This window comes from Pongo abelii, chromosome 21 (assembly GCF_028885655.2).
Source record: "Pongo abelii isolate AG06213 chromosome 21, NHGRI_mPonAbe1-v2.0_pri, whole genome shotgun sequence".
Taxonomy (NCBI): domain Eukaryota; kingdom Metazoa; phylum Chordata; class Mammalia; order Primates; family Hominidae; genus Pongo; species Pongo abelii.
In genome coordinates, this window is record NC_072006.2 from 35,007,130 (window position 1) to 35,033,905 (window position 26,776).

Sequence of the window (26,776 nt, forward strand, 5' to 3'; positions counted from 1 at the left end):
GGGCCAGCGGGGCGCCTGCGCGCCTGCGCGCTGCTGGCCGACGGAGCGGAGCTTGCCGATGCCGAGCGGGCGCTACGTCCAGCGGTCGGAGCCGCGTCTTCTCCCGGCTCCGCCACCAGCCGGGGCTCGGGTGGGGGCCCGGGGCCCCGGGGCCCCGGGGCATGGCCCTCCGGACTGCGCAGGGCGACGGCCCCACCTCCAGCCACTGGGACGGCGGCGCGGAGAAGGCAGGTACGGAAGCCGACCGGGGCGCCGGGAGCGGCCTGCGAGGGCGGCCCGGGGGGCAGGGGCAGCTGGCTGCGGAGGCGGCGCCGGAGGGGCGCGGGCTGGGGATCCGGGGCTGCGGCGGGGTTCCGGGCGGCGAGAGAGGAAGAGGCTGAGAGCCCGGGGCACGTCTGATGAGGAGAGGGCCTGGAACTGGGGGAGGCTCGGGCGGGTGCCGAGCTGACCCTAGGGAGCCTGGAGGCAGAGTCGCGTCCCCAGGCAGAAGAGCGGGCGGGGGCTTCGCGCCCCGGCTTTCTTCCATCTGGAGAGGACTGGGACTCCCCGAGCGCGGAGGCCAGGCCCACCCCGTCCCAGGCGTCCGCCACGTCCGCAGACTCCCGGAGCCGCCTCCCCGAGGGAAATCAGCTCTCCCGAACTTCATTCACTGTCGCCGGCTTGATTGACGCGCTGTCCGCGTACCGCCGATTTAATTACCATACAGTTCTCCCTTTAAGGTGCACAGTTCAGTGAGTCTTAGAAAATTCACAAAGTTGTGCAGCCATCGCCGCTGTCTGATTCCAAAACGAAACCCTTACCCATTAATAGGCACTCGCCATTCCCCAGTATTCACGACGCCTGGCAACCACGAATCGACTTTCTGTCTGTCTTCTGCCACCTATTTTAATGTTATTCAATTGTGTAAAAGCAGCCGGGCGCTATGGCTCGCGCCTGTAATCCCAGCCCTTTGGGAGGCCATGGTTGGAGGATCGATTGAGGCCAGGATTTCGAGATCAGACTGGGAAACATAGCGAGGCCTCATCTCTACAAAAAGTTTTTTTTAAAAAGTTAGTCGGGTGTGGAGGCTCGAGCCTGTGATCTCAACGACTCCGGAGGCTGAGGCAGGAGGATCGCTTGAGCCCAGGACTTGGAGGCTACTCTATGATTGCGCCACTGCACTCCAGCCTGGGTGACAGATGGAGACCCTATCTCAATAATAATAATAAGTAAATAATTGTATAAAAAGTGCTTCTATTTTTATACTCTTAGTTTGGACGATTTCTGTGAAATCATGTTTTTGTTGCACATTATGTTCTCAAATGTTTTTCATTCAATAAATACATGACAGTTAAAATTATGAATGTACACCGTGAACCAAGTTAAATAATCTTTTTTCCTTGAGGAAGACTAAGGTGACTTTCCCCATTTCCAGTCCTCTGATGGATGGTGCCCATAACAGAGCCAAATACGTTATTAATACAACCCCCGTATTTTGAGGAAGCTCCTGGTATCCATATTTTATTTTGGCTCATTTTCTGTTTTTCCCTTTTTCTCATGTTCTGATACTGAATGGAAGTGGAGCTCTGAACACTTTGGCACCGTAACCCTTTCATTACTGGTGTTTGTGTGATGTCTGTCCTCATGGCATAATAGTCAATGCCCTAGGCAACATGGGTCTTGTGACCTGTTGGCAGTGCAGCTGTGTATCTGTTGCAAGACTTTACCCCTCTAGTTTCCTTGATTTTGCTTCTCTGGATGAATGGGACAAATTTAAAGATGAGATTTTTTGTTTTTGTTATTTTGTTTTTTAATCATATCAGAGTATCGTTGGCAAAGTTACTAATGCTAGAATCCCTCTTTTGTAGCGTTTACGGTCAGATTGGTTTACTTACTAGACTGTTTTTTTCCATTGTAGGGGTGAAACATTCTTTCTTGGTAGCTGCTTTGTTCCAGGTAGTTAACAGAATCTTTGCTAATTTGGATACTGTTTTGTAGAAACTACTAATTAAGACCTCCAAAAACAGAGGCTACTTTGTTTTATTTTGTGTTTAATAGGACTCTTACCCAGACTGAAATAAGGTTTTCCTCTCCTGCTGTGGTCCTCTGGTTACAGACATGGAGTAAAGCATTTTTTTTTTTTTTTTTTTTTTTGGTTGAGAGATGGGATCTTGCTCTGTCACCCGGGTTGGAGTGCAGTGTCACAGTCAAAGCTCACTGTCATCTCCCAACTCCTGGACTTAAGTGATCCTCCCACCTCAGCCTCCTGAGTACCTGGGACTACAGGCATAAATTTTTAAGTTAATTTCCAATGTCAATATCAGGAGTTGTGGATGGGTGTAGGAGTATGTCTGTCTCCCTCCCTCCACACAAAACGTCCCCCCCCCCTCCATTGTTTTAAGACTGGCATTGCTTAATTTGAGCTTAACTTCAGTTTAAAGACTGTAAAGCTTTTATGATAATGCAAGCTTAAACCAAATAATCAGTATGGAATTTTGTACTCTTACACGAGATTCCATTGTATAAATTAGTTGATCCAAGTTAGTATTTGTTTTGGTGATATGAAAAAATATATAAAAAAACTTTTAGAGGAGGCATGGATAGTGGTCATCTTTAGTTGTTATTGTCCCTTCCCTGTGTATTAATTGCCCTAATCCAGGTGATTTTGGACATGCCTGTTACTCTGAGGAGGAGAAATCTTTACCTGGATTCTGTAGCCAGAGTTGGGAGAAGTTTAAGCCAATAGTGGGTTGTGTCATCTTTATCTGAACCATTAAGAACCACAGTTCAGATAAAGTGTCCCATTGTTAAAATTAGCATTTTAGGGAGTTGAGTCTGATCTCCCTCCCTGACTACAAGACCCTGTTGCAGTTGTTTCTGTACCTATTGCTGTGGTGCCCCTCAAATAAAGTCTGCTTTGCCCTCTTTATAAATAAATAAATAAATAAAAATAAGCGTTCTAATGAAGAGTAGGCCAAAGTCATACCTGTCTTCCTTTGTTGAATGAATTACTTTTCAGGCATCAGGGATTTATTTATAGCAGTCTTATATTTTGCAGCCAGCTGTAGGACAGTCATTTCGTTCCATCATGGTTATGATAGCCAAGACCTCTACTAGAAAGGAATTTGGAAGGTATCAGCTTTGGAATAATAGTGCACTCTCTTGTAAGTGGGGCAATAAAGAAATTGGAGAAGAAAGGATTGAGGGAGATTAGAATGCCATACATTCTACCTCTAGATGAAATGTGGGCTTTTGTTCCAAGCCAGATACAGCATTCTCAAGTCCAGAAATGTGTCCTGCTCTAAATCTATAAAGTTTATCTTGAAATACAATAGATAATAGGCATTTATTTTAATCTTTTCCTGCACATCCCAAGAATAGCTCTATGATGTTTCTCTTTCGGAAATAAACAGGATGTCTGTGAATTTGTTTTTCAGTGGAGACGCTGCTACCTCCCTCCCTGTGTTGTCTATCAGTTGATCTCACTCTGTAATTCATACATGTTTAGCTCACTTGAGTTTTCTGTTTCCTCTTCCCTTTTTATGTCACAGTGAGAGCCTATACATTTAGTTGGAATAAAGTATTTGTCAGAGTGGCGCACGTGGGAGTGCTTTCTCCATCTGCCACTGATATTTAATCACTAGGGTGTGGGGTTGAGGAAGGTGGTGTTGGGGCCTGAAAAAAACAGCAGCCGAAATCCACACTGGGGCAGCATCCCACTCTGGGAAACACAGTAGTCTTAGAAACAGGCCAAAGAGTCTGCAGATCTGTTTAGAGAGTTCTGTAGTGAGCATCATCGTAACAGTATGGGAAAAATAATGTCATTTACTGCAAGCCGGTTTTTTCCAGAGGAACAATAACTAAACTACATCACTTACTATATTCTGCATGTATTTGTTGCGTTCCCACAGAGTGCCAAAAATTTTGAAATAGTAAGTAAATTTTGAAATGCAGGATTAAAAATAGAATTGGAGGCCAGGTATGGTGGCTCAACGCCTGTAATCCCGGCACTTTGGGAGGTTGAGGTGGGTGGATCACTAGAGCCCAGGAGTTTGAGATCAGCCTGGGCAACACTTTTTTTCTCTACAAAGTATATATACGCAGCTGGGCCAGTGGAGCTTGTCTGTGGTCCCAGCTACCTGGGAGGCTGAGGCGGGAGGATCACTTGAGCCCAGAAGGTTGAGGCTGCAGTGAGCCATGATTGTGTCACTCTTCTCCAGCCTGAGTGACAGAGTAAGACCCTGTCTCAAAAAAAAAAAAAAAAAAAAAAAAATTGGAACAAGAGTCTTAAGAGAAATGAGTTATGGGAGGTATGATTTGAGGATCTGAGTTCAGAATTAAGTAACATTCTGGCAAATGGTTTGCCAAAACCTCATGGAAATTCAGTTGACTGCATAGTGTTTTTTTTCCCCAAGATACAAGATTTCCTTTCCCCCAGATTGCCAAATAGCTTATTTAGAAAGAGAGATGGGGTGGAGGTATGTCTAAACAAACTGAAGAAAAATTATCATACTCTTAGCAAATAGGTTAACAAGACTTCTGAATATCAGCTTCCCTCAAGCAGTATTCAGTATTGCCGCTCAAGTGCTGTCAATTTGTGATGTGTGGAAAGTGCAGGGGTACTCCCAAATTAAAAAAAAATTAAATATGTTAGGTTTTTTCTCTTTGTTGGAAATTAAATTCTTCTCATGTTTTGCCTCCACTGATGTTATATAAAAAGTCTTCTCTGTTTCCTACATGTTTTTGACCCCTCTTGAAAACGTACAGCCTGGTCTTCCAAAGGATGGCCCTCAGGCCCAAAGTAAAATCCCTCCCTGTCTTCCTCCTGAGTGCAGGATAAACCCAGAGTCCTTTGTGGGATGAATCCAGCCCAGCCTCTTTTACTGCGGTGCTACCTGCTTCTATTCTCTTCCTTTACCTGGCACTTCAGCTTCATAGTACTCTTTGTTTCCTGGACATGGCGTTTCTTTCATGTGACAAGGTCTTTGCACGTAACTCTTCTGCCTGGAGTACTTTCCTCTTAACACACTCTTCCCTGTGGCAAAATTTTCTTTAAGAAGGTACCAGAGCCCAGTGTGGTGGCTCACATCTGTGATCCTAGCACTTTGGGAGGTTGAGGCAAGAGGATTGCTTGAGCCCAGGAGTTCAGGATCAGTCTGGGCAACATAATGAGACCCCAACTCTACAAAAAAGTTTTTAAAAATTAGGCATGGTGGCACAGAAGGCTGAGGTGGGAGGATCGATTGAGCCCTAGAGGTTGAGGCTGCAGTGAGCTATGATTGTACCACTGCACTCTAGCCAGGGCAACAGAGTGAGACCCTGTCTAAATAAATAAACAAAAATTAAAAAGAAGGGCCAGATGCGGTGGCTCACGCCTGTAATCCTAGCACTTTGGGAGGCCGAGGTGGGCAGATCACCTGAGGTGGGGAGTTCGAGACCAGCCTGACCAACATGGAAAAACCCTGTCTCTATTAAAAATACAGAATTAGCCAGGCGTGGTGGTGCATGCCTGTAATCCCAGCTACTCGGGAGGCTGAGGCAGGAGAATCGCTTGAACCTGGGAGGTGGAGGTTATGGTGAGCTGAGATCGTGCCATTGCACTCCAGCCTGGGCAACAAGAGTGAAACTCTGTCTCAAAAAAAAAAAAAAAAAAAAAAAGAAGGATCCAGAATATATTCTTGGTGAAGCCTTTCCTGACTGCTTTAGAAGCAGTCATTCTTGGTGTGAACCCGGGAGGCGGAGCTTGCAGTGAGCCGAGATCGGGCCACTGCACTCCAGCCTGGGTGACAGAGCGAGACTCTGTCTCAAAAAAAAAAAAAAAAAAAAGAAGTGGTCATTCTTGGCCGGGTGCGGTGGCTCACTCCTGTAATCCCAGCACTTTGGGAGGCCGAGGCAAGCGGATCACATGAGGTCAGGATTTCGAGACCAGCCTGGCCAACATGGCAAAACCCCATCTCTACTAAAAATACAATAAGTTAGCCAGGCGTGGTGGTGCATGCCTGTAATCCCAGGTACTTGGGAGACTGAGGCAGGAGAACTGCTCGAACCCAGGAGGTGGAGGTTGCAGTGAGCTGAGATCGCGCCACTGTGCTCCAGCCTGGGCAACAAGAGCGTAACTCCGTCTCAAAAAAAAAGAAGAAAAAAAAAGTCATTTTTTCCTCTGGATTTTCATAATCCCTCAGATTCTATTATATATAATAATTGTTTGTGTCCCTACTGTGAGCCCTTCAAGGGCTGGGAGGGAGTAATTCATCTTTTTATCCCCAGTACAGTGCTTAGTAGAAGTAGACACTCACTGATGAATGACTGGACAAATGGGCAGGCGGATGAATGGATGAATGGATGAAAGGACACACCTGAGTCAAGAGCTTGACACATTTCATGAACAGTTGACTAGGTGCTATGCTGACAGAAGAAATTGGAGATTTTTTTTTTTGTTTTTGAGACAGAGTCTTACTCTGTCACCCAGGCTAGAGTGCAGTGGCACAATCATGCCTCACTACAACCCGCCTCTGCCTCCTAAGCAGCTGGAATTGCAGGTGCACGCCGTCACGCCCACCTATTTTTTGTAGAGAAAAGGTTTTGCCATGTTGCGCAGGCTGGTTGCTCTTGAAATCCTGGGGTCAAGCAATCCGCCCACCTCGGCTTCCTAAAGTGCTAGGATTATAGGCATGAGCCACGTCTCGACTAAAAAACATGCCCGGCAGTGGTTTTTATTTTATTATATTTTTATTTTTATTTTATTTGTTTATTTTTTTGAGACGGAGTTTTGCTCTTGTTGTCCAGGCTGGAGTGCAATGGCGTGATCTCAGCTCACTGTAACCTCCGCCTCCTGGGTTCAAGCGATTCTTCTGCCTCAGCCTCCCAAGTAACTGGGATTACAGGCACCTGCCACCACACCTGGCTAATTTTGTATTTTTAGTAGAGACAGGGTTTTGCCGTGTTGGTCAGGCTGGTCTCGAACGCCTGACCTCAGGTGATCCGCTTGCCTCGACCTCCCAAAGTGCTGGGATTACAGGCATGAGCCACCACGCCTGGCCTATTTTATTTTATTTTTTATTTATTTATTTTATGAGACGGAGTCTCACTCTGTTGCCCAGTCTGGAGTACAGTGGCGTGATCTCGGCACACTGTAACCTTTGCCTCCCGGGTTCAAGCGATTCTCCTGCCTCATCCTCCTGAGTAGCTGGGACTACAAGTGTGCACCACCACACCCGGCTAATTTTTATATTTTTAGTAGAGACAGGGTTTCACCATGTTGGTCAGGCTGGTCTCGATCTCCTGACTTCAGGTAATCTGCCCGCCTTGGCCTTCCAAAGTACTAGGATTATAGGCGTGCCCAGAAGGGGTTTTATTTTTAATGATTTCTAGGTAGGGTAACCATTTAATTTGGCTTCCAAACTGGGACATATTTGAGAATACAGGGAGCAGAAAGGGTTTGCTGTGAACAATTGTGCCAGGACTCTAGGTAGAAACCAGGAAGATCTGACAAATGAGGACAAATGGTCACCCTACTAGGTTACCAGGAAACAGCAGTCAAGCCAGGAGGACAGGTTTACCGAGGTGAAAGTTACTTCTGTTATCTTTCTGTCTGCCCCTCCAATTGCACATGGCTCCCAACCAGTTAGTGCCTCTGTTTATGTGGTTTTTGTGTTTCAGGTCTCATAGGTAGCTCACCTGTGACTTATTAGTACCAACTTTAATTTATGTTAATAATGGGCCGGACGTGATGGCTCATGCCTGTAATCCCAGCACTTTGGGAGGCTGAGGCAGGCAGATCACTTGAGGTCAGGAGTTCGAGACCAGCCTGGCATAGTGAAACCCCATCTCTACTAAAAATACAAAAAATTAGCTAGGTGTGGTGGCAGCATGCGCCTGTAATCCTGGCTACCTGGGAGGCTGAGGCCCAAGAATGGTTTGAACCCGAGAGACAGAGGTTCCAGTGAGCCAAGATTGCTTCATTGCACTCCAGCATGGGAGACAAAGCAAGACTGTCTCAAAAAATAAAAATAAAATAAAAATAATAATAATGTACAGCTTTGTCATAGAAACAGTTTGTAGACTCACTATGGTCTCAGACTAGAACATTGCTGGGGAAGATGCTTGGTGTCCCTTCTAAAACCTGATGTACCTTCTGTTAGTTCTTTCTAAAATCTGCCCTACCTTCTGTTGTTTAATTAGTCTATTTACTGTCAAATGGAAGGGCCATATCTCCTGGCCTTTCTTCTGTACCCTTCATCCCAGCCCCTGAATGTCCTCCCTTTCCTTTGTGTGTATACACATTTAGTTTTATTGTAACAAGGCAACTTGTACACTTTTTTTTTCCTTTTTTCTTGTGTAAGCAGGTGAATCCATGTTCTTTCTGCTTTTTTTTTTTGGAGACAGAGTTTTGCTCTTGTCATCCATGCTGGAGTACAGTGGCATGATCTCTGCTCACTGCAATCTCCACCTCCCAGGTTTAAGTGATTCTCCTGCCTCAGCCTCCTCTGCTGAGTAGCTGGGATTACAGGTACCTGCCACCACGCCCAGCTAATTTTTGTATTTTTTTTTTTTTGAGACGGAGTCTCACTCTGTCACCCAGGCTAGAGTGCAGTGGTGTGATCTCAGCTCACTGCAAGCTCCACCTCTCAGGTTCACCTCGTTCTCCTGCCTCAGCCTCCCGAGTAGCTGGGACTACAGGCACCCGCCACCACGCCTGGCTAATTTTTTTGTATTTTTTTAGTAAAGATGGGATTTCACTGTGTTAGCCAAGATGGTCTCGATCTCCTGACCTCATGATCCGCCCGCCTCGGCCTCCCAAAGTGCTGGGATTGCAGGCGTGAGCCACCGCACCTGGCCTAATTATTGTATTTTTAATAGAGATGGAGTTTCACCATGTTGGCCAGGCTGGTCTCAATCTCCTGACCTCAGTGATCCACCCACCTTGGCCTCCCAAAGTGCTGGGATAGGCCGGGTGTGGTGGCTCACGCCTGTAATCTCAGTACTTTGGGAGGCTGAGACTGGCGGGTCACGAGGTCAGGAGTTCGAGACTAGCCTGACCAACATGGTGAAACCCTGTCTCTACTAAAAATACAAAAAATAAAAATTAGCCGGGTATGGTGGCACGTGCCTGTAATCCCAGCTACTCAGGAGGCTGAGGCAGGAGAATCACTTGAACCTGGGAGGTGGAGATTGCAGTAAGCCGAGATTGCGCCTCTGCACTCCAGCCTGGGCGATAGGGCGAGGCTCCGTCTCAAAAGACAAAAAAACAAAAAAACAAAATGCTGGATTACAGACATGAGCCACCGTCCCTGGCTGCTTTTTTGTTGTTGTTGTTGTTGTTTTTTGAGACGGAGTTTCGCTCTTGTTGCTCAAGCTAGAGTGTGGTGGCATATAGCATGATCTCAGCTTATGTAGCTGGGATTACAGGCATGCGCCACCATGCCCGGCTAATTTTTTGTATTTTTAGTAGAGACGGGGTTTCTCCATGTTGGTCAGGCTGGTCTCGAACTCCCAACCTCAGATGATCTGCCCACCTCGGCCTCCCAAAGTGCTAGGATTACAGTTAGGATTACAGGCGTGAGCCACTGCGCCCAGCCAGTTTTTTTTTTTTTGAAACGGAGTTTCACTCTTGTTGCCCAGGCCGGAGTGCAATGGCGCGATCTGCAATCTCAGCTCACCGCAACCTCCACCCCCTGCGTTCAAGCGATTCTGCTTCAGCCTCCTGAGTAGCTGGCATTACCGGCCTGCGCCACCACGCCCGGCTAATTTTGTATTTTTAGTAGAGACGGGGTTTCTCCGTGTTGGTCAGACTGGTCTCAAACTTGTAATCTCAGGTGGTCTGCCCACCTCAGCCTCCCAAAATGCTGGGATTACAGGCTTGAGCCACCGTTCCCGGCCTTGTTTTTGTTTTCAGAAACAGGTCACCAGGACACCTTCCTCCTTTTCCTGCCAAGCCCATTCTGCTGGAGTGGAAAAGTCCAGTGCCTTGATAATAGGGTACTGCTCTGTCGCCTAGGCTGAAGTGCAGTGGTGCTATCATAGCTTACCACAGCCTTATACTCCTGGGCTCAAGTGATCCTCTCGCTCCAGCCTCCTGAGTAGCTGGGACCACCATGCCTGGCTAACTTTTTGTACTTTTTGTAGAGACAGGATCTCACTTTGTTGCCCAGGCTGTTCTCAATTTTGTGGGCTCAAGTGATTCTCACACCTCGGCCCTCCACAGCACTGGGATTACAGGCATGAGCCATTGTACCTGGCTTCCTTAACTCGTACACTTTTTGTTTGTTTGTTTTTGAGATGGAGTCTCGCTATGTTGCCCAGGCTGGAGTGCAGTTGTATGATCTTGGCTCACTCCAGCCTCTGCCACCGGGGTTCAAGCAATTCTCCTCTCTCAGCCTCCTGAGTAGCTGGGATTACAGGCATGTGCCACCAGGCCAGGCTAATTTTTGTATTTTTAGGAGAGACGGGGTTTCATCATGTTGGTCAGGCTGGTCTCGAATGCCTGACCTCTTGATCTGCCTGCCTCGGCCTCCCAGAGTGCTGGGATTACAGGTGTGAGCCACTGCGCCCGGCGTTTTGCTCGTACACTTTTAACATTTAAAACAGAGCATCATCTTTACAGTGAAACAAAAAATAAAATTTAAAAATGAACAGGAACAAAATTACAATACAGAATTCAATTCCAAATGAGATTCTACAGGTTATGCTGATTGTCCTAATCAAGTGGTGAGGCTCAAACCATCATTAAGAGAGAGAGAATTGATTTATTGATTTATTTAAACTATATATATATGGTTGAGGCTGCAGTGAGCCATGATTGTGCCACTACACTCCATCTTGGGTGACTGAGCAAGACCCTGGCATCAAGGCATTGGACTTTTCCACTCCAGCAGAATGGGCTTTGCAGGAAAAGGAAGAAGGTATCTGGAAGCAATAGGAGACAAAAGTGAAGAAAAGGCAGATGTGATGGGTGCTGCTTTGGGTTTAACTTGAGAGACCAAAGATAGGTAGGTCTGAAGCCGAGACAGTTTATTTATTTATTTATTTTTCTTTTGAGACAGAGTCTTGCTCTGACGCCCAGGCTAGAGTGCAGTGACGCTATCTCAGCTCACTATAACCTCCACCTTGCGGGTTCAAGCGATTCTCCTGCCTCAGCCTCCCGAGTAGCTGGGACCACAGGCACCCTCCACCATGCCTGGCTAGTTTTTTGTATTTTTAAAGTAGAGACAGGGTTTCACCATGTTGGCCAGGCTGGTCTCGAACTCCTGACCTCAGGTGATCTGCCTGCCTTGGCCTCCCAAAGTGCTGGGATTACAGACGTGAGTCACCGTCCGCGGCCAAGAATGTATTTTAAAAAGGTCGTCTTACACTGCAAGGATGTCCATTAAACATCACAATTAAGCATGTCAAGAGAGTTTTGCTCCTCTTCCTTTTTAAGGTACACTTCTCAGGTTAGCTTGGCCCTGACCCACTGCAGTCTCTTTGAGCTCTTGGCCATTATTGTCTGCACGCACCTTTTTTGACAATTATAGTCTACTGCCTTGTGACGTTTGGTGTTGTCTTGTGTAACATTTCTTGTGTTTTTGACATATTTTCTCAATGTTACTGGCAACTAGAAAGAACCGAAATACAGGCATCATCCATTTAACTTCCACAAGCCATCCCTAAAAGTAGACATTCTGCATGCAAACTTTCAGAGCCTTTTACTCCTTTATCTCCCCTGATCTTAGCCAAAAGGCCAAAAAGCAATAGTCTGTTATTTCATATAGAAAAATGATATGATAGCTACTAACCACAAATTCCCAACCAATTTCCTAAAAGAGTTATTTATTTATTTATTTGAAGGCTAGTCAAGTGAAGCAGTGGGGGTGGAAAAGGAACAAAGAAATCTAACTGATTGTAATCAATGAGTTGTAAACAGCACCACTCAGGGACCAGTCCTAAAAAGTAATTTAAACATGGCAAAATGCCTGTGAATAACAGACTATCACATAAAGATGTAAGATGCTTAAAACATTACTTACTATGGTTTTTAAGAAACAGTTCCTTTGTATGCAGTGTCACAGCCTCTCACCCCACCAGCCACACTGGAAACCCAAGTACCCTTTGACACTCTGGTTTTGAAAACATCTCTGTGTTGGCCAGGCGTGGTGGCTCACGCTTGTAATCTCAGCACTTTGGGAGGCTGAGGCGGGTGGGATCACTTGAGGTTAGGAGTTCGAGACCAGCCTGGCCAACATGGTGAAACCCTGTCTAAAAAAAAAAAAAAAGTTAGCCAAGCATGGTGGTGCATGCCTGTAATCCCAGCTACTCAGGAGGCTGAGGCAGGAAAATCACTTGAACCTGGGACAGGGAGGTTGCAGTGAGCTGAGATCGTGCCACTACACTCCAGCCTGGGCGACAGAGTGAGACTACATCTCAAAAAAAAAAAAAAAAAAAATCTCTATGTGATTCTAATGTTTTTACCAGTTGTAGTAGCATGTAACAGGAGACCTTTTCATGTGGTTTTGTTTTCAATGTAGTATCGAGTTTTGGTGACATGCATTTTTCCTATATAAACAACAGGAAAAAATTGTTACAGTAAGAGATGTATATGCTCTGTGAAGTTTGGGAATTAAGAATGAACAGACATTCTTTTATGAAAACATTGACACTAACTGCTAGATATGCCTGAATTTACTGAGCGTTTATTATAGTTGTAATTCCTTGCTTGTTACTTACACAGTATATCTCCTTAGTGCTTTGCGTATTACGTACTAATTAAATATTTGTAGGTTGATTTGTAAAATACGTGTTGTTTCAGAGTGAGGAGGAGAACTAATATTTAGTAAGTATCTGCTGTGTACCATGGTAACTATCCTGACAAGAGGGTGTCAGTCCAGAGGCCCAGAGCAGGGAAGTCATCTGTCCAAGATTATGGATCAGATAAGTGGCAGAGCCAGGATGTGAACCAAGATCTGTCTGATTTTAACACATTTCTTTTTTCACTTATCTTTTTTTTGAGACGGAGTCTCACTCTGTCGCCCAGGCTGGAGTGCAGTGGTGCGATCTTGGTTCACTGCAACTTCCGCCTCCCGGGTTCAAGCGATTCTCCTGCCTCAGCCTCCCGAGTAGCTGGGATTACAGGTGCATGCCACCACGCCTGGCTAATTTTTGTATGTTTAGTAGAGATGAGGTTTTGCCATGTTGGCCAGGCTGGTCTCGAACTCCTGACCTCATTATCTGCCCACCTCGGCCTCCCAAAGTGCTGGGATTACAGGCATGAGCCGCCATGCCCAGCCTCACTTACCTTTTTTTTTTTTTTTTATTTTTAATGTATCTGGAAGCTGAGGCAGGAGAATCACTTGAACCCGGGAGGCAGAGGTTGCAGTGAGCCGAGATCATGCCACTGCACTCCAGCCTGGTAACAGAGCAAGAGTCCGTCTCAAAAAAAAAAAAAAAAAAAAAAATGTACATATAGGCTGGATGTGGTGGCTCACATCTGTAATCCCAGCACTTTGGGAGACTGAGGCAGGAGGATCATGAGGTCAGGAGTTCATGACCACCCTGGCCAACATTGTGAACCCCATCTTTGCTAAAAATACAAAAATATAGCTGGGCGTGGTGGTGCATGCCTGAAATCCCAGCTACTTGGGAGGCTGAGGCAGGAGAATTGCTTGAACTGGGACCTGGGAGGCGGAGGTTGCAGTGAGCTGAGATTGCGCCACTGCACTCCAGCCTGGGCTACAGACCGAGACTCAGTCTCAAAAAAAAAAAAAAAGTACATATAATTATTTCTGGGCCAGGCATGGTGGCATGCACCTGTAGTTCAAGCTATCTGGGAGGCTGAGGTAGGAGGATCGGTTTTGCCCAGGAGTTTGAGGCCAGCCTGGGCAACTTAGAGAGACAATGTCTCTTTTTTTTTGAGACGGAGTCTCGCTCTGTCATCCTGGCTGGAGTGCAGTGGCACGATCTCGGCTCACAGCAACCTCTGCCTCCCGGGTTTAAGTGATTCTTCTGCCTCAGCCTCCTGAGTAGCTGGGACTACAGGCGAGCACCACCATGCCCAGCTAATTTTTGTATTTTTAGGAGAGATGGGGGTTCACCATATTGGCCAGGCTGGTCTCGAATTCCTGACCTTGTGATCCGCCCGCCTCGGCCTCCCAAAGTGCTGGGATTACAGGCCTGAGCCACCACACCCAGCCGACACTGTCTCTTAAAAACAACAACAACTAATAATTATTTCTAGTCTGTGCCTATGATTTTTGGTTCAGACCTATAAAAAGAGACTTATCTTTTTACAAATCGGCGATTTAAAATCTGTTTTATAATGGGCTCTCCAAGCCTCCCACCATGAGGCCCAGTAGACTGGGCCCGAAATGAATAGTGCATCTCTGGCTATGAGACTTTATGCCAGCAGGCAGTCTTAGAGCTAAGAGCAGATACTTACCTGTACCTCATATCAAAAGGGAGATTGAGTCCTAGGCAGAAAACATGCACGTGCTGAATGTGCGCCTAATTCTTCCCTATCCTTATTTTCAGACTTTAACGCCAAAAGGAAAAAGAAAGTGGCAGAGATACACCAGGCTCTGAACAGTGATCCCACTGATGTGGCTGCCCTTAGACGCATGGCTATCAGTGAAGGAGGGCTCCTGACTGATGAGATCAGACGAAAAGTGTGGCCCAAGCTCCTCAATGTCAATGCCAATGACCCACCTCCTATATCAGGTAAGGAGAGTGGGGGAGGCTGTGAGGGGAGCTTATCTAGGAGACAGGGAGAAAAGAATTCCAGGATCTTTAATTTTTATGGTCCTTTCAAACCAAGGGTATATGAATAAATCTAGCGTGTTTTGGGAAATGCGTGGACCCACTCTGAAAATAAGGCCAAACCGATAAGTAGAATTTTATTCAAAAGTGGAATTAGTTCTTTTTTTATTTGTTTTTATTTTATTTATTTATTTTTGAGATGGAGTCTCTCTCTGTCGCCCAGGCTGGAGTGTGGTGGCACAATCTCAGCTCACTGCAACCTCTGCCCCCTGGGTTCAAGCAATTTTCCTGCCTCAGCCTTCCTAGTAGCTGGGACTACAGACATGTGCTACCATGCCCGGCTAATTTTTATATTTTTAGTAGAGATGAGGTTTTGCCATGTTGACCAGGCTGGTCTGGAATTCCTGACCTCAAGTGATTAGCCTTCCTTGGCCTCCCAAAGTGCTGGGATTACAGGCATGAGCTACTACGCCCAGCCAAGTTCCTTTTTTATTAGGGATTAAAATATTGGCTAGGCAAGTGAGTTTATTAAAAATGCATATGCTTTGTTCTACATACTTGCTTGGCAAGTGTTTTTTTAAAATGCATATTTTGGGCCGGGCGTGATGGCTCATGCCTGTAATCCCAGCACTTTGGGAGGCTGAGGCGGGTGGATCTTGAGGTCAGAAGTTCAAGACCAGCCTGGCCAAGATGGTGAAACCCCATCTCTACTAAAAAAAAAAAAAAATACAAAAATTAGCCAGGTATGGTGGCAAGTGCCTGTAATCCCAGCTACTCAGGAGGCTGAGGCAGAGAACTGCTTGAACCCGGGAGGTGTAGGTTGCAGTGAGCCGAGATTGTGCCACTGTCCTCCAGCCTGGGTGACAGAGTGAGACTCCGTCTCAAAAAAAAAAAAAAAAATGCGTATTTTGTGGCTGGGCAAGGCGACTCACACCTGTAATTCCAGCACTTTCGGAGGCTGAGGCAGGAGGATCACTTGAGACTGGAAGTTTGAGGTCAGCATGGGCAACATTGCGAAATCCTGTCTCTACAAAAATTTAAAAACTAGCCAGACATGGTGGTGCACGGCTGTAGTCTTAGCTGCTTGGGAGGATGAGGCAGGATTACTTGAACCCAGGAGTTTGAGGCCAGCCTGGGCAACATGGCAAGATCCAATCTCTAAAAGTAAAGTAAAATTAAACACACACAAAAACACCCTCTTTTGTCCGGGCACAGTGGCTCACGCCTGTAATCCTAGCATTTTGGGAGGCTGAGGCAGGTGAATCACTTGAGGTCAGGAGTTCAAGACCAGCCCGGCCAACATGGTGAAACCCCGTCTCTACTAAAAATACAAAAATTAGCTGAGTATGGTGGCGCACACCTGTAATTCCAGCTACTAGGGAAGCTGAGGCAGGAGAATCGCTTGAACCCAGGAGGCGGAAGTTGCAATGAGCCGAGATTGCGCCAGTATACTCCAGCCTGGGCGACAGAGTGAGACACTCAAAAAAAAAGAAAACACCCTCTTTTTATTGGGAAATACTGAGATCCTTTGGAGTTCTAAAATCCTGTAATTCTGTGAAAAGAGTTACCTAACTAATGTGCAAGGCCCATGTGGTAAAAAGCGTTCCTTGGAATGCAGTTCAAAATAGTAAAAGTCCTGTAGAACAGTGAATCCACTCTGCCGGTCATTCACTCAGTGCACTCACTTTGTAGCTTTCCTGCCATCATGGCAAAATGCCAAGTGCTGAGGATTCTTTCATTCAGTTGGTAAATATTAGTTGTGCTATGATTGCCAGGTACTGGAGATGATTGAAACGGGACTTCTGCCACCAAAAAGTTCACAGCATCATGATGTCACCCAGTAGGTGTTGAGTTGCCACTTGTTATTATCCTTGGAATTGGCTGCTTCAGAGCAGTCAGCTTTTTGTTGGAAGGCTAAGGCAGTGCCATATTCACACCCTGAATCCTGAGATGATGTTCTTCTATCAGGTTCCAAACTTGCCTCATCTTTTTATACCATGAAGCCTGCGTGTGAGGAAGTGTTGCCCAGCCTTACTAGCTTTTGATTTGGGTTGCGAGGGAAATGTACGCTTATTATACAGCACTTGGTTTGGTTGGGGGAAATGTACACTTGTTATATATATAACAGCTAGAGACTGCCTCCTTACTTTCACACTGTATTGGACTTAGCAGCTGAACACAAGGACTGTCTCCTCTTTGCAGCATCTTAGTTTTAGAATTGCTGAGTCAAGAGATGTTAGGTGGTTCTTTGTGTGAGTCTCAATATACCTTTCTAAACAGCTTAGTGCTCCCACAACTTTATAGGTGTTAGGGTTTTTTTCAGTGGTCTGTTGTTCCCACATTCATGATTTTATTTGATCCTTGGAAGGGAATATCCTCATTTTGTAGCTGTGGACTTTGAAATTCAGAGCAGTTCCCAGTGATGCACAGTGGCCTTCTGCACGAGGCACCTGGCCTCCTTACGTCTTTGCTCTCCTTCCCACCCCGCTGTATTGTCTCCTGGGCAGTCTGTGCTCCCTTCTCTTAGGGTCATTGTGACTTGCAGGAAACGTAATGTTTGGAACTAAACTAGGGATTCCCTGCCAAATGTTGTATCTTGAGTCATATCCTCCTCTTGAGGAGAAGCTGACATGTGCCCTCTAGGCCTTTTGTGTCATCCCAGAATGTTTTGCTTCTGGTCTGGCTTCTCAGGCATTTTCCTGCAATAACGTTCCTTTTCCTTCAATAGGGAAGAACCTACGGCAGATGAGCAAGGACTACCAACAAGTGTTGCTGGATGTCCGGCGGTCGTTGCGGCGGTTTCCTCCTGGTGAGAAGCTCTCCCGGTCCTGCCACATTTGGAAAGACTGTATCTGTTCCAGGTCATACCATGTGACCTAATATGCTGGACCCTGCCTCCTCAGGGACCTTCAGAGCTCTCCTTTTGCTGAGTCATCCTTTTCTTGACTGGTCACTTTCAGACCCCCACTGTGAAAGCCTGAACTAAAAATAATTTCTCCTGGCCTAGAGGTGGTGGATGAGAGAAGAGGTTTTTGTTTTTCCTTGAAGCCACAAAAAGGAGTTAATAAGGATTGTTAGAGCCATCAGTCTGGCGTTAAAGAGCAGATTGGTGTGGAATTGGGCACCAACAAGAATGAGTAATATCTTAATTAGGTTTAAAAACAATGATACCTTGCACATACATATGTAAGATTCCTTAGAGGGAAGAGAGGCCATTCCCTGTTTGTGTAAGAGTATATTCCTTAATTTGTTCAGCAGCAATAGATAAAAAATAAATAAATAAAAAGAAAACAAACAAAAAATAAAGAATGTATTCCTAAAATTACCTCTTCATTTCAGGAAGAAAGAAAAGAAGGACCGTTGTCTCAGTTTTCACAGTGAAGGGAACTGGGCAACAAACCTCACATGGATGACCTATTTTTCTTCCTCTGGAAACTCCACCTTTAGCTCATGAAGAGAGGAGAATTGCTAAAGGGAACAGGAGCCTCTAAGCTGGCTGCCTCCCTCTTCTGCACTGTGCTCTGGTCTGGCTTTTGTTGTTGAAAGGGCTGCTTTCCTGCTGGCATTCTTGCTCCCTGGACAGACTCTTGCAATCCCCAGGTAGCAGTAGCCTGCCAGCGTGGTTTTGATAAAAGCACATGCCCACGGTCCATTCCCTTTTCCTAGCCTGCTGGTTTGGATGAGATCACATAGGACAGATGCCCCCCCCTTTTTTTTTTTTTTTAAAAAAAAGACAGAGTTCTGCTCTTGTTGCCCAGGCTGGAGTGCAATGGCACTGTCTCAGCTCACTACAACCTCCACCTCCCGGGTTCAGGCAGTTCTCCTGCCTCAGCCTCCCAAGTAGCTGGGATTACAGGTGCCCACCACCACACCTGGCTAATTTTGTGTGTGTGTGTTTTTAATAGAGATGGGGTTTCACCATGTTGGCCAGGCTGCTCTCAAACTCCTGACCTCAGGTGATCCACGTACCTCAGCCTCCCAAAGTGCTGGGATTACAGGCGAGGGCCACCGTGCCCAGCCCCCATTTTTTCCTAGGTAACCTGTTTTCCCTCTGAACCCTTTATTCCTCTTCCATTGATGTAATATCTGTGATATTCTTTCTGTAGGCTGAACTTACAGTGTGGCTTCATATTCTTTTTCCATTCATGGTCTTCTGGGCTTGGCTCACTGCTTTTCTGCTGAAAATTCACACAGGGTTTTAATTTTTACTCTCACTCCTTTCACTGCTTCACCTCTCAGCAGCCCTGAGTTTGCTTCGTTTCCTTATTTACCTTTTAGGGTATGCTTTTTATTTGAGAAGGGGTGGGGTAAATATGGGCAAGAGTGAGTTTTGCTCTTACCTGCAATCCTTTGTCCGGTTTAGTTTGGGCCCTTACCTCAGCTGCTTTCTCTCTCTGAGTATGTGTTTGTAACTAAAAGCTAATGGTGTGGAGAAGCTGTGCATGTGCCATCCTTCCAACGTGGCTCAGAAGGCCAAGGCTTGGCGTTTTTACCGCTGGCAGCGTGAGCTCAGCAGTGAAAGAACTCCCGAGACAGGCTTCCCTGTTTCCAGCTGTAATACATCTTTGGATCAAGAGGATCAGTTTTTCCCATAACGTTTGCTTTGGTTTAAAGGGGACCATGTAACTTTAAAAATTTTTTTATTTTTATATAATTTCATACTTACTGAAAAGTTGTAAAAATAGGACAAAGAATTCCCCAGATACCTTTTACCCAGATTTCCTTTTGTTTTCACATTTTACTACATTTGCTTTTTTTTTTTTTTTTTTGGAGACGGAGTCTTGCTCTGTCGCCCAGGCTGGAGTGCAGTGGCGCGATCTCAGCTTACTGCAAGCTCTGGTTCCCGGGTTCACGCCGTTCTCCTGCCTCAGCCTCCCAAGTAGTTGGGACTACAGGCGCCCGCCACCACGCCCAGCTAATTTTTTGTATTTTTTATTAGAGACGGGGTTTCACCATGTTAGCCAGGATGGTCTCGATCTGCTGACCTCGTGATCCGCCCGCCTCTGCCTCGCAAAGCTCTGGGATTACAGGCGTGAGCCACCGCGCCCGGCCTACATTTGCTTTTTTAGCTGCTTTCTGTCTTTCCTTCACTTTACACATAGACATACACTTTTTCTCTGAACTATTTAAGAGTAAGTTGCAAACATGACATCTTATTACCCCAAATATTTCAGGATATATTTCCTAAATATAAGGCTCTCATCTAATCACAGTACACTGAGCAACATCAGTAACAACACGAAAGATAGTTAACTAATTAATCCACAGATTTTATTCACATGTCACCATTTCTTCGAGTAATGTGCTTCACTGGAAAAGGAAATATAGATTTACGCGTTTCTCATGCTGTCATCATATATCTTTAGCCATTTTTAATCTGGAACAGTTCCTTTGTATTGTATGAGAGTTAAATTTCTCTTACTTTGGATATATTGGGTATTTCTTCATTGTGAGATTGAGGTCTGTGCGCTGTTGATAGAAATCCTGCAGACATGATGCTGAGCTCTGTCAGTGCATCACATCGGGAGGCAGAGGCCGTCTGCGGCTCCCATAGTTGAAATACTGCAGTTAAATACTGTGTCCCAGCAGTATGAACTGCAGCAACTTGGTTAAGGTGGTGTCTGCGGCTTCCCCCACTGGAAAGCTAGCGGCTGCCTTTTCCTGTATGCCAGGTGGTATCAACAGTGGATCTTGATATGTGTTGCCAAATTATTTGTAATTCATTTTCCTTTTTTCTCTGAAAATTCATTGCTGGCCTTCTTCGACCTCCTTGTTAACTAGGCTGCTTGGTATGTTCAAAGGCATCTCCTCTCTGTTCCTGTCCCCAGGCATGCCAGAGGAACAGAGAGAAGGGCTCCAGGAAGAACTGATTGACATCATCCTCCTCATCTTGGAGCGCAACCCTCAGCTGCACTACTACCAGGGCTACCATGACATTGTGGTCACATTTCTGCTGGTGGTAGGCGAGAGGCTGGCAACATCCCTGGTAGAAAAATTATCTACCCACCACCTCAGGTACCAGTAGAGAGGAACATGAGACGATGGGCATCACTCCTCAGCCGTCCTGGGGATAACTCACTGGCCCGTTTTCTGGTCAGCTTTTTTAGGAGTTTGAGCCCTCGCCACTCCCAGCCCTGATCTAAGTGTTTGGTGACCAGGCTTATTGAATTGTCTCCCTCCAGGGATTTCATGGATCCAACAATGGACAACACCAAGCATATATTAAACTATCTGATGCCCATCATTGACCAGGTGAATCCAGAGCTCCATGACTTCATGCAGAGGTACATATGTGTCTGCATTTCTGTGTGCATGCATACACACGCCCACACCCCCCACACCTGAAACACTCCTCACAAGCCGAGCGCAGTTTCCTCATTGTCTTGGGTGGATTTGTTAAGTTCTCCCGAGTTGTTCTGGTCACCAGCAATCTGGGTAATTCAGTTGTTGGAGCATTTTTGGGGACTGTGCTCTTTGGGGGACATAGCCCATCCCTTGAGTTTACATCTAGTGGGGAGAGGTGGATAAGGTATGTATGCCAAGGTAAGATGTTGAGGTTATTGCCACAAGAGAAACACAGAGTCCTGTGGGATCCAGCGGCGAGAAGGAGAAGGCCAACAATGGGTTGTTTTATTTCCGAAGTACCAAAGAGAAGAAATATTTTTTTGCAAATCCCATGTGATGTTTTGTTTCTTCTCTGTTTAGTTGGAAATGTGTTCTTGGCCAATGCCTCTTTTTTAAAAATTTTTTAAAAGCTAATGGCTATGCCTTCTTTTTTTTTGAGATGGAGTATTTGCTCTTGTTGCCCAGGCTGGAGTGCAATAGCATGATCTTGGCTCACTGCAACCTCTATCTTCCGGGTTCAAGTGATTCTCCTGCCTCAGCCTCAAGTAGCTGGGATTACAGGCATGCGCCACCACGCTCGGCTAATTTTGTATTTTTAGTAGAGACGGGGTTTCTCCATGTTGGTCAGGCTGGTCTCGAGCTCCCAATGTCAGGTCATCCGCCCGCTTTGGCTCCCAAAGTGCTGAGATTATAGGCGTGACTCACCGTGTCTGGCAGCTACATCTTAAGATATTTCAGTTGTCTCATATTAATTGAAAAATTAATGCAGTCATGTTTTCAGGCTTGGGAATATGTATCTGTGCCCCCCAGAAGGGTAAGAACTACTCAGAAGGAGAATCATGGCGTAGTTCTCTGAAAACAACTGCTTCTCGTTCCTGTAGTTGACATTTGTTGGCCATTAGAAGAGCACCCAGTGAGATAAAGCAGCCAGGACCCTGTTGTGGTGTTAGTGTCGTGTACACCTTAAAGACTTTGTATTAAATATTTTGTGAAGAGAAGATGCTGAATTTCTAGGTAACTGAATTTTCGAGAAATCCTATTGCTAAATGCTTCCTTCTTACCAGCACTGTAAGGCCCAGAGAGAGGCAAGGGATGGCCCACAGGACCTGACACCTGCCTTTCCTTTGTTTCTAGTGCTGAGGTGGGGACCATCTTTGCCCTCAGCTGGCTCATCACCTGGTTTGGGCATGTCCTGTCTGACTTCAGGCACGTCGTGCGGTTATATGACTTCTTCCTGGCCTGCCACCCACTGATGCCCATTTACTTTGCAGCCGTGGTAGGTACAGGCCACGAGCCAGCAACTGGGTTCACTATCACCCATCCCACTCTGGTCATTTTCCCTGAAGGGAAACCTGGGGATTATGGAAAGATGCAAAAGACAGCACTTCCCAGGCTGGTGTCCCTGGACACCATTCTGTGCAATATTAATGGGGGTGTCACACACAAAAAATAGTAAGTTGGCAAATGCTGGGTGTAAACAAAATCAGATTTTTTTGCTGCATGACACTTCTGAACCTTTAAAATGCTAATCTGCATTGTGAATTGTCAGGGTTCCTGTTGACATTGTCTGGAATATATGTTCAGCTGATGAACACAATTAGGGAAATAGTAGTATAAGCTGTCAACTCCAGATTTAAGAAAAGAAGAGATCTGGTGTCATGACAGACAAGGGAGGCGGCTTGCGGTGGAGGGTGGGGACTTCAGTTAGTAGAAGGGCCTTGAGGGATGGGGTGGAGATGGGAATTCAGGGAAGTCCTTCAATGACCACTGGTCCCTTGAGCATCTGTGGGTTTGTGGACCAACAGTCAGAAGGAAGATGCTTAAAGGGAGCAAGACTGTTCTTTCTACTGTTTTGAACCATTTCTTCTATGCTGGAGCTCCAGGAATCTCCCAGTAATTCTCCTCCTTTCTCCTAAAAGAATCTCCTTCATTTCTTTCAAGACTTAAAGGGACACCTGAGCAGCCCAGCGTGCCGGAAGGACTTAGATTGTAACTGGTCAGCCTTTCATGTCATGTGGTGGAAGTTTGCAGGAAGGGCCAGACAGCAGGAGTAGCACTGAGCGTATATATGTTATTACGTCCTTGATGGATACAAGAGTTTGCTGAACATTTGGGCTGAGTCCTGTCTGTTACCAGTTTAAATTCATCTCCAAGGATAATGGAGTGCAGGTGGCCCAGGCTCTGTGTGTCTGGCCTCTGACTGCAAGGCTTTACTACCTCCCCACAGATTGTGTTGTATCGCGAGCAGGAAGTCCTGGACTGTGACTGTGACATGGCCTCGGTCCACCACCTGTTGTCCCAGATCCCTCAGGACTTGCCCTATGAGACACTTATCAGCAGAGCAGGAGACCTTTTTGTTCAGTTTCCCCCATCCGAACTTGCTCGGGAGGCCGCCGCCCAACAGCAAGCTGAGAGGTGAGCAAGGCTGGGACACTGGTTGAATGGGGGTGGCTGTAAACGAGCAGAAGTGAGGGAAGGTTTGTGTCTGGTGGGATAAGGTTGGGGCATGTTTCCAGAGATCTGAGCTTAGGCCAGTGGAATCCCCACTGTAGATGTATGGGTCTTTATCAAAAAGAGCTTTCCCAGCGATGAAAGGCTCTGCCTGCAGCCTATGTGGTTTAGTTTTACTTTCCTCCTCCTCTTTCATACCACTTCCTTCCTTCCGTCTCTTTCCCCTGCAGGACGGCAGCCTCTACTTTCAAAGACTTTGAGCTGGCATCAGCCCAGCAGAGGCCTGATATGGTGCTGCGGCAGCGGTTTCGGGGACTTCTGCGGCCTGAAGATCGAACAAAAGATGTCCTGACCAAGCCAAGGACCAACCGCTTTGTGAAGTTGGCAGTGATGGGGCTGACGGTGGCACTTGGAGCGGCCGCACTGGCTGTGGTGAAAAGTGCCTTGGAATGGGCCCCTAAGTTTCAGCTGCAGCTGTTTCCCTGAAAGCCAGAGAAGACCTTCCTCTTACATCACATTAAGGTCTCACCCTTCCATGGAAGGATTGGGAGGGGTGGAATTTCCTTTATTAAAAGGGTTTCTGTCCAGAGTTTTTTATTCCTGCCACCCTGCCCTGCCCGTTTGTGTTTGCCTTTACTTCAGAGGCCAATAGCAGAGCCTACCTGACACAGAGGGGACTTGGGGGCCTGGCACAGAATCTTATGCCCCTCCCAGTGGGCTTTTGGATGGGCTCTCTGCCACCTCCCCTGGTGTTGGAGGAAGTGGGTTTCTGAAGCTTGCAGCTGCCTTTGCAACCTGCTGGGCCTGGGCTGCCCTAGTTACCAGGAACCTCCTAGTCACCCCGTAGAAAGTGAGCTGGAACATGGGATGCCCTCTTACTGCCCTTGCTTGCCTGCATCAGATGGACACAGAGGGAGGGAGCTGCTGCTGAAGGAGTCAGGCTTGGGTTGGAGAGCAAGAGGCCAAAGGACTCGTCTGGGAGCGTGATTGGCCCCTCTTACTAGCAGCTCCATCAGCTGGTCAGAAATCAGAGACAGAAGGGAACTAGGTTACTCGTTAAATCCTACCTATTTTCAGCCTAGAAATCACATGGGCATTTCCAGTCAAGTGGGAAGGAATGCTCATTTTTAGGGCCTAGACCTAGACTAGTTTTGCCTGCCTTTTTTTTCCTCCCTGTTTTCTTCTACAAGCCACACAACATTGCTTATAAAAGGTACTTTTATTACTATTTTTAGAATACATACACCCCATATGTAAATTACCCTCACTTTTAAAGTAATAATAGTTCCTTCACGGAAAAAAAATAGTGCTCATCAGAAGGATGAGCTTCTAAGATCCTGAATTTTACTTTGTACTTGATTAACATTTTCGCTTTAGCCGGAGTTGCTATTTGCAAACAGCTTTCCACTTCCAAAGTGCCACTTTCTGACCGGTTTTTCTTCCTGTTTTCCTCAAATCATCCTACTCCCAAATAGGCACCCACTCACTACCTTGGTGTCATTTTTGGGGTCTGATTTGTCTCGTCAACTGCTGGTCTCTCCCACCTGGTTGGAAATGTCATTGGAAACTTGCAAAGACTCTCCAGACCTTAGGGAACAAGAGGCATCACTCAATCCTTCTGGGACAGCTTCCCTGTAAGCAAAGCCAGGTTTGTTTTAGATTAACTCTGGCCTGAAAAAAAAAGTGCCTTTTGCTGCTTTAAAGAATTGGGGTGTATGGTATGAAGCAGCCATGTACTTGTATTTTCCTGGTCTTTCCTGGGCACTCTTCTCTCTTGGCAGGTGTTTTCTTAAAGTGAACACACCAGAAGCACTCCACCCCACCATATCCTGTCCTCTTTGCATGCCTGTTGTGTGCAGGGTGGAGGGTGTCCCACATGCCAGGCAGCTGGCGAGCCAGAGCAGCTGGGAGCCCTGTCCGCTGAGTTACACTAAGCACTTTATTTTTATTTATTTTATTATTATTTTCTTTTTTCTGAGATGGAGTCTCACTCTGTTGCCCAGGCTGGAGTGCAGTGGCACAGTCTCAGCTCACTGCAACCTCCGCCTCCCAAGTTCAAGCAGTTCTCCCTGCCTCAGCCTCCCGAGTAGCTGGGCCTACAGGCACCTGCTACCATGCCTGGCTAATTTTTGTATTTTTAGTAGAGATGGGGTTTCGCCACGTTGGCCAGGCTGGTCTCGAACTCCTGACCTCAGGTGATCTGCCGATCTCATCCTCCCAAAGTGCTGGGATTACAGGCGTGAGCCACCACGCCCGGCCACTACGCACTTTAAAACCAAAAAAAGCTCAAAGTGATGGATCATTGTCCATGGCTCAGGAGCCCCACCTTGGGGTGAGTGTGATATAGATGGATTAATTTAGACAGTGGTGTATTCATCAGGGCAAAGGAAATTCTTCCAGAGGTGATGATGCGGCAGATATTCCCAGTGCTCTCCCAAAGCAAGCTGGCCCTCTTATCATCTCAGTGGGCGGCACCAGCTGCCCCTCCTTCCACAAGCACTCAAGCCTGTTTGTAAATACTGAAGGAATTGATGGGGTTGAGGAAAGGAGGTGCATGTGACCAGGGTCCCAAGGCCACAGCTTTTCAGATCCTAGGAAGCAAGTGGCATTTGCTTGAGTTGTGGCCTCGGAAGGAGAATGTTTATCTGTTTTCTAACTTTGCTGACACCAGGATTCTCCCTGTCATTGAGAAGAAAGCATTATCTAATTACCTTCAGGTGGTTTACTTATTCTGTAAAGAATATGTGTAAATATTTTGTACAGAGCCCTGTATCAAATAAACAGCCATATGTGGTTACTAATCACCTCTTCTGTCATTCCGTCCTTGGCCACCGCTCAGTGGGAATGGTCTCTGATCTGGATGCTCCCACCTTCCATGTCAGGCCCAGAACTGTGCCATGGTCTGTGGACTCCTGGTCAGCCTTGACTGGCTAGGAGACCTTGGGCAGTACCTACAGTCTTGCTGTTTCTGTTTCATCTGCAAGAATTATGACCCACACACTCCAGCTGCAGCCCAGGGCACTGTGATATTTTATACGTGTGTGTGTGTGTGTAGATGTTTTCGTCCACAGTTCCTGGTTCATCACTCCCATAACCCTTTGTTATATGTTGGGGCACTGCAGGCCTCAGAAAATGGAATCTCTGTCTGTGACCTTCTCCTGCCCCATTTCACTTGCTCAACACCAGACTTTTATCTGACTGTAGCTCATAAGACCCTCATTCCAGAGAGGGTCCTGCCCCATACTCGGAAGGAGGAACGCTGCACAGAGAGGCC

At 46.5% G+C, this 26,776-nt stretch overlaps 1 protein-coding gene across 2 annotated transcripts; it reads left to right on the top strand.

The window, feature by feature from the left end:
* On the top strand, positions 1-26,776 carry TBC1D20 (TBC1 domain family member 20). Of its 2 annotated transcripts, XM_009233450.4 has the most exons (9): positions 126-231; positions 14,482-14,667; positions 17,435-17,515; positions 20,535-20,721; positions 20,889-20,990; positions 22,186-22,327; positions 23,279-23,466; positions 23,733-24,024; positions 26,707-26,776. In XM_009233450.4, exons 1-8 carry the CDS (start codon positions 162-164, stop codon positions 23,986-23,988), a joined length of 1,212 nt encoding a protein of 403 aa, XP_009231725.1. In that variant the 5' UTR covers positions 126-161; the 3' UTR covers positions 23,989-24,024; positions 26,707-26,776. The 2 variants fall into 2 exon arrangements, with proteins under 2 accessions (XP_002830203.1, XP_009231725.1); XM_002830157.6 differs by lacking the exon at positions 26,707-26,776 and having other exon boundaries at positions 1-231; positions 23,733-26,303.